This window comes from Lactuca serriola, chromosome 7 (genome assembly GCF_051521515.1).
Source record: "Lactuca serriola cultivar US96UC23 chromosome 7, Lser_US96UC23_V15, whole genome shotgun sequence".
Classification (NCBI taxonomy): Eukaryota; Viridiplantae; Streptophyta; class Magnoliopsida; order Asterales; family Asteraceae; genus Lactuca; species Lactuca serriola.
This window is the reverse complement of record NC_136414.1, coordinates 103,036,167-103,044,082: the sequence shown is the minus strand read 5'-3', so window position 1 is coordinate 103,044,082 and position 7,916 is coordinate 103,036,167. Positions and strand designations below refer to the sequence as shown.

Genomic DNA, 7,916 nt, shown 5'->3' with positions numbered 1-7,916 from the left:
TAGATACTAATTCTAAAGTGCCACTTGAACTTTGCTGTGATTGGCTGGAACTTTTTTTTTATTTTCTTTATATTTTGTGTAGTTTCTAATTTAATTTTATATAATATTTCATTGACAGATCATAGGTCGATGCCTGCAACGTGTTGCTACGTGTATGTATGTGGTTTCTTATTTTTTCCACGTTTCATTGACAGTTCATTTCCACCACTTTCAATTTCTTCCTGGGTTAGAATGGTATTGCCTTCTAACTGATCTTTATTAATCCTCTTTCTCTCCACCAGTCGCCTCCTCCTCCCTCTCACTCCATCTCCTATATGCAACTTCTGCCTGCCTCCCTTCGACGACGGTGGTGACACCCGCGTTCTCCAACCTCGATGACTTCCTCCAACTCGCACATTTACTCAAAAAATTCTCACCATTACTCAAAAAATTCATCAACGGCGTGGTCTGCTACAGGGGGCGTCCGCTCAGTCATTGGTCTCCCATGAAGATGAAGATTGTAGGACGTAGCTGCTTATGCCGACGGTAACAAAGGTATTGTATTCAAATGGTCCACAACTTAGATGCCGACAACTCCATCTCAGGTTTTCAGATTTTTCAATGATTAGGGTTTTGATTGACTCTCTCTATTTCTATTTGGGTTCGATTTTAAGAATCTAAAGCACAATTTCTGGGTTTTGATATTCAATCGACTCACCAATTTCTTACTTTGTAGATTTGATGTTCGTGATTTTATCTCTTTTTGGGACTACACGATATATTGCTTACTCATACTGCACCCTTCTAATCGTCACCATCTTCTCCGCCGTCTCCGGCAGTTTAGGTAACTCGACCAGGAAATAAATCTTCCCAGGTTCAAGATTTTCTTCTAGATCAAGAGGAGTAGCTCTGATCCCATATCTCTTAACAGCATTCAATTCCAATACAACATGACCGGAGTAATCCTTAATCACTTCAAAAATTTTAATGGGTGTTCGTAATTTGAAGATTTCGCCGTCGATCTTCATCACTTTGGCCTTCTTCTTCCCTCCTTCGACAGCTGGTAAACTGTTCCCTATAGCTGTTGCATATGATAGAGATGTAGGAGATTAGTTGGTTGGGGTTTTTTTTATGATAAATTATGGGGAAAATCCAAATTGGATTTTGAATTGAATGATTATATTGTTAATCAAAGTGGACTATGATGATTTGGTGATGGGAATATGAACACGATGGATTCTGTTTGGATGAGATTTGAGTTGGGAAGAAAGTGGGATAGGCCAATTGCTTTCTGTCGACTCCTAGCATTTTATGGTCATATCTACATTCTAAATTGGAATTTGGGCTGACTATTGGTTGTTCTTTGATGTGGTAAACTTATGTATTCACATTTGACGGAACTAGAAATGAGATAAATGCCCTTTGTGTAAAGAAATGCATATAAACGCAAGAATTAACAATATGTTTACTGTATTTTCATTATTATAGCATTATACTTCTATTTATTGTTATTGACCATTGTATGGAAAATTTTACATGCTATAGTAGATGCTTCTAACTTCGTTGTGTAACTTGGACTCCTTTTCTAGACCAACAAGATTTCAACATTTGGATGTCAAAGCTCAAGAGGAAACAAGTAATAAGTAGTCAAAATCATCAATTTCCATCTATTACATCAAATTTTGCTTCTTGGTTAGTTCTCATTTGCTAAATAAATATAGTTGTACTCTATTAAGCATTTAATATCCCAATTTTTTATAACTCTTTAAATATCAAGATTCTTTTGTTTTCATGAGTTGAGACGTATTGACGAGGTTAAGAGGGTTAAGATGGTGGATGGTGGCTGGTGGTGGCAGCTGCATATGCTTCAAATATTGAAAAAATTAGGTCTGAATCTGGGTTTGATCATTTGTAAGAGGCTTATTAGAAGATGAAGATGGTGATGATTACATTGCTTCATAGTCTTTACAAATATTTCCAAATTTAATGATGATTTTGTTCAGGTCCCAAATGGAAGTACAAATTGATCAATGGAAGATCCAGGAGGCATATAGTTTTAATTATGATTTTTAGGAATCAGTTCATCATCATCAAAATGGATTTTTTTGTATATGGGCTTAATATGGACCAGACTTCCTCCCTACAAATGTTTTTGGTTTTAAGTGTGATCGCTTTATGTCATGTTCTTTGATTATGTTCCATATTTTCTAATACGTTCACTTAACTTGATTAATTTTTTCAATGTTCTTAAAAGTCATTAATTTTGTTTAGATTTTTTTTTCCAGGGTAATAGGCAATCCCATGCGTTTTTTAAAGGACTTTGGGGCTTGGCATCAATGATTTTGACCAAGAAATAGTTAAGTTTGACAACTAAAAAATCACATTATGTTTTGATATTTACTATTTTAATTTTGATTTTTTAGTTGTAGATCTTCTCTCAAATGTTTAATCCGGACGACAGTTACGGATCTCTGCCCTCTCATCCAGTCTGTATACCCAGACATAAGTTTTTTGGTTCAATACCAAATTGGTTTCATCAAAGTTTTGTATTAAAGATTATTCATCTACAACCCTTGATGAGAGCCGAGGAGTGCAGGTTACTAAGTCAAGTGACACTAGCCCAAGAGATGCATCTCCAGTTTGTAAATTTGTGAGTGTGAATAGAAGAATGTTTGTTAAAACATTTAGAATAAGTTATAGAAAGTGTTGGAATTGCAATTAGTAACAAATAGCTTAGACTGATGTAATTTTCTAGGAAAATGCTCTCTCAAATGTATCTACAAAGTAAATGTGATGGACTCTTTGGCGTGTCCAACCCCGCAAAGCGGGGATTCTTCCCTAGTTTGGATGATAACTGTTTGAACTTCGTGAAAGCTTTGGAATCATAATCCTTTCAACCACATGATGACTTTTTTGTAAGAAAAATATAATGAGATACATATATAATAACATAACATAATGCAAAAAATTATTGAAAATTTATAAATATTATAAATGTTATTAATTAAAGAATATAAAAAGTCATGTAGGCTTCAAATCAATATGGTTTGAGAAAACAAAATATCACTAACCACATGATTTTGAATGACATCATTTACAAGAGATAAATAGATATAGATAGATACTAAACAAATACGATAGTTTAAAGAATAACATCAAGAATGATATTTTTTATTCCCAAAAGAATTTTAGTTCAACGATATTAATGTTTTCCTTCCTCATTCCTCTTTCAATTCGAAGGTTTAACTTTTGTCTCGAACATATGTAGAATTAGTTGTAATTTAAAAATATATTGATACTTTATATATATTTTTAATATTCTAACTTTTTTAAAACCTAAGATGATCTTAATATATTAGCTTTTATACAAATTTGACTTACTAATTTATATTAAAATAAATTTATAAATGATATTATTATAAAAACGAATGATTTAAATAAAGTTTATGAGTCTTAGGTAGACAAAAACGCTTTCCTAGCGAAGAGAATTTTGAGTTTTTTAATTTGACCAATCATGTTTTGGCCATCTGAAATACCTATCACTAACTATTAAATTGGTGGATGTTACTACTCACTACATTCAATCATTCAATTCATGGTATACATACCGCTAAAACATTATCTTGGGTCATTTTTATTTAAAATTAAATAAAAATTCAATAAAAACAAAGATTTTTTAAAATAATATTTCATTCATTAAAAAACTACATTAATTAAAAAATACAAGAATTAAAAAAACATAAAACATAAAAATTCCAAACATTATAAAAAAAATTAATATTTGTTCATGGTTTTTTGGTACAAATGCTCCACAATGTCTTCTTAAGCATTAAAACATGTTTCACTGTTATAAATTTCAACTACTCTTGCTAAAAATTCAATCATTTCGAGTACAAACTCTTCAACTAAGTTACCTACATCATTCGTACTATATGTGTAAATCGTTCGACCTTCAACTTATTCTATCCATTTCCCGTAATTGTATAGAATGTTGTATTTATATAGGTAAATTTATTTAAAAAACAAATTTTGACTGCTCAACAACTGTCCCTTCCTCCCAATGGTCTAGGTGATCCGTTATCACCACCACAATTGCCAAGGAAGAACCACGGAGAGTCAAGATAGTATTCACATTCGTTGCTCATTGCCACATTGACCAACAACGAGCTTCGTGCTCGGTTCAAATGGTCTTATTTATCATGAAGAAACAACAAATAAGAGCAACCATAATTGTGAGTTCAATGAAAGAGTTGAATGAGGTGGCAAGTCTATGTGTCATTCAATGTATGAAACACTACCATTATGAGATGTCATATTGACATTCAATGGATTTGGAGTTCAATGGTCATTGAACTTTTCATTAAGAAAAAAAAATTTAATTATTAAATATTTACTATAAATTATATTTTAATGCATTATGGATGCTTTAAATTGAAATTGTATTAGTAAGGAAACTTTTAGATTGGAAAAGCTTACACCACAGGTATTATAATATATTATAGGTTTTAGTATTTGGTTTGAGTTTAACAAGAGAAACTGTGGAAGTGAAGTGATTAAAGAAATTCGTCAAAAAGGCTTTGGCACAGGTTATTTTAGAACGGTAAGATAATAAACTAAACAAAAGCCAGCGGGAAGTCTTTGGCAGTATGGCCCATGTGACACTGAAATCGGAAAGTGCGATGATCTACACGAAAGACAAATCCCATACTAATATTTTATGAAGTCGTACCACATTTGGTTTGTGATGATAATAAGATATATTAAATGAGGCCGACGATAGCAATGACGTCATTCACCGGCAATATATAGCTCACAATTTAACCTCACTCTACTTTCAAGCATCACAATGGCAGAGCAACATAAAGCTACCAAGTCACCACATGTTCTTCTCTTCCCCTTCCCTTCACAAGGCCACATAAACCCCCTTATCCAGTTTGCAAAACGATTAATCTCCAAAGGTGTCAAAACAACGCTCATAACCACCATCTACATCTCAAAAACATCCCCCTCGTCAAACACCTCCATAACAGTGGAACCCATTTCCGATGGATTTGACGACGGTGGCTACATGAGCGCCGGCAGTGATGAAGCCTACCTGGAGAAGTTCCAACAAGTGGGATCGAAATCCCTTGCTGATCTTATCAGGAAGCTTGACAGTGAGGGAAATCCGGTTGATGCTATCGTCTATGATTCCTTCGTTACTTGGGCTTTGGATGTGGCCATGGAGTTTGGAATTAATAGTGGTTGTTTCTTTACTCAAGCTTGTGCTGTAAATAACATTTATTATCATGCCTATAAGGGGATTGTTGATGTCCCACCGGCGGCGACTGTTTCCGTCCCTGAATTGCCGCCGCTTCAACCATGGGAGACACCTTCTTTTGTACACACTCCTGGACCATACCCTAGTTGGGCTCATATTGTGTTCAATCAGTTTTCCAATATTCATCAAGCTCGTTGGGTTTTCTCCAATACATTCTACAAGCTCGAAGAAGAGGTTCGTTTTTCTATTTTTTTTTTTTTGAAGCATGGCGTGGATTTGGTATCGGTTGTTTCTCAACAAAATATTTTCTATTCTTTTTCTTTTAAGCATGGGGTGGATTTGGTATTGGTTGTTTCTCCAACAAAATATTTTTTTGGTATTGGTTGTTTCTCAACAAAATATTTTTTATTATTTTCTTAAGCATAGAGTGGATTTGGTATTGGTTGTTTCTCAACAAAATATTTTATGTTCTGTTTTTTAAACATGTCGTGGATTTGGTATTGGTTGTTTCTGAACAAAACAATTTCTTCTTCATGTTTTTTTTATTATCTTTCTTGTACATGTGTTGTGATTTTTTATCTTCATTGTTGTTTAATTATTTGATTTAGGTGATAGAGTGGATGAGAAAGATGTGGCCGTTGATGGTAGTGGGACCAACGGTTCCATCAATGTATCTTGACAAACGATTAGAAGACGATCAAGATTACGACATGAGTCTCCTAAAATCAAATCATATCGAATGTATGAAGTGGCTAAACAACAAACCAAAAGGATCCGTTGTTTATGTGTCATTTGGGAGCTATGGAGAACTTGGACCCGAACAAATGGAAGAAGTTGCATTGGGTTTGAACGAAAGCGGTGTGGATTTCCTGTGGGTTGTGAGAGAAACCGAAAAGGAAAAGCTCCCAAAAGGGTTTGTGGCAAATGGTTTGGTTGTGTCATGGTGTAGGCAACTTGAGGTATTAGCGCATGAGGCTGTAGGATGTTTTGTTACACATTGTGGGTTTAACTCGACTCTTGAAACAATCAGTTTAGGAGTACCTGTTGTGGCAATGCCTCAATGGACAGATCAACCAACAAATGGAAAATGTTTAGAGGAGATATGGGGTGTTGGAGTACGAGTTAAGGCCAACGAAAAGGGGATAGTGACACGAGGAAATTTAGTTTCGTGTGTAAAGGAGATTATGGAGGGTGAGAGAGGCGAGGTAGCACGAAAGAATGCGAGCAAATGGAGGGAGTTGGCTATACAAGCCGTGAGTGAAGGAGGGAGCTCGGATAAAGATATCCAAGAATTTGTGTCTCAACTAAAAGCATAAATGTTGATTAGAATGTAGATTTGGGTGTTTGATTGTTTCATACTAGAGTGAAGGAATTATTTAGCGGCTCGTTAGTGGAATAACGTATGCATGTGATATTTATTTATGTATGTGTATTTATTTAAACATTAAACAAAAACTCATAATTTTAGGCATAAAAATTAAACTTATGAACCCAAATCAATCCTTTCTAATATCAACCTAAAGAGAAATTAAATACTATCTTTCTACTTTTTCTTCTTATAAATCTTTATATCCATTTAAATAATATCATCTTCTTATAAATCTTTATATCCATTTAAATAATATCATGTGCTAAAATATCATTAAATGAAACTTACAAAAAAAGATGATATTTTGTTTCTCATAAATTTCTACTTTTTCTTCTTATAAATCTTTATATCCATTTAAATAATATTATGTGCTAAAATATCATTAAATAAAAATTAAATATTACACTTACAAAAAAAAGATAGATATTTTGTTTCTCATAAACTATTTATGTTTGGCCTGCATATGCATGTCAGATTAACATTGATGGATTATAAGGAATTTACGTATTCTATGTATATATTATTGAATGCAAAAAATTTTAATGCACCTCGATTGGAATTCCTAACTTGAATATTGTGGCACGCAAAACGGTACAACATGAGACGCATCTCAAGCAATTTCCCTTACACGTTGTATTGTTCCTCGAGATTCCTAGTAATTAAGCTTATTAACCAAAGGGCTTGTATCCTAACGGTATCAGGTGGTGCCCTCTCTCTTTGAGGTTGAGGGTTCAAGTCCCGTCGTGGACATAGGTGGATTTAGGTATTAGTTTATGAATAATTATATATTATATTTGCCGGTTCAAAAAAAAAAAATAAACTTATTAAATCAGGTACCGTTTATACTTTGCTAGGAAGTTTCTATCATATATATCATATCATATTTTTTTTTATTGTTACATCATTTTTTCTAACCCACAAAAACTAATAGGTGTCGTATCATTTTTTGGAATTGAATAAAATATAATTAACTAAAAATAACAAAAAAAAGTTACTTCATTACTTAAACAAAATACGTACTATTTTTTTTTTTAAATACATAATCGAAACGTAGTTAAATAATATGTGACGTCTAATTATCGTCGCTCGGCATATCTTCCAAATCCTCGTCTGAATTTCCTTCAAACATGTCTGATTCGTCACCTGTATCTTCAAACAAGTCGTCTTCAACAAAATCGTCGACAACTGAATTCGTTTGAATATTGAAGATGTATTCCACCAAATCAACATTGAGGTTGTGGTGTACAACCTGGTCATATATTTCCCATTCGTTCGCCATGTATGTCTCCGAACCAATACCAACTCCTT

At 33.5% G+C, this 7,916-nt stretch overlaps 1 protein-coding gene and 1 long non-coding RNA gene across 4 annotated transcripts; both read left to right on the top strand.

Moving 5' to 3' along the window:
* Window positions 1–205: 205 nt before the first annotated feature.
* On the top strand, window positions 206–2,865 carry LOC145062163 (uncharacterized). 3 transcript variants are annotated; one of them, XR_013687464.1, is made up of 4 exons: window positions 206–534; window positions 716–823; window positions 911–1,042; window positions 1,569–2,865. It is a non-coding gene; the product is annotated as an uncharacterized LOC145062163 (long non-coding RNA). The 3 variants fall into 3 exon arrangements; XR_013687465.1 differs by having other exon boundaries at window positions 206–584; XR_013687463.1 differs by having other exon boundaries at window positions 206–823.
* Window positions 2,866–4,753: 1,888 nt separating this feature from the next.
* On the top strand, window positions 4,754–6,661 carry LOC145061850 (UDP-glycosyltransferase 74G1-like). Its single transcript, XM_079009427.1, has 2 exons — window positions 4,754–5,473; window positions 5,848–6,661. The coding sequence occupies exons 1-2, from the start codon at window positions 4,826–4,828 to the stop codon at window positions 6,553–6,555; spliced, it is 1,356 nt and encodes a 451-aa protein (XP_078865553.1). The 5' UTR covers window positions 4,754–4,825; the 3' UTR covers window positions 6,556–6,661.
* The last annotated feature ends 1,255 nt before the right edge of the window (window positions 6,662–7,916 follow it).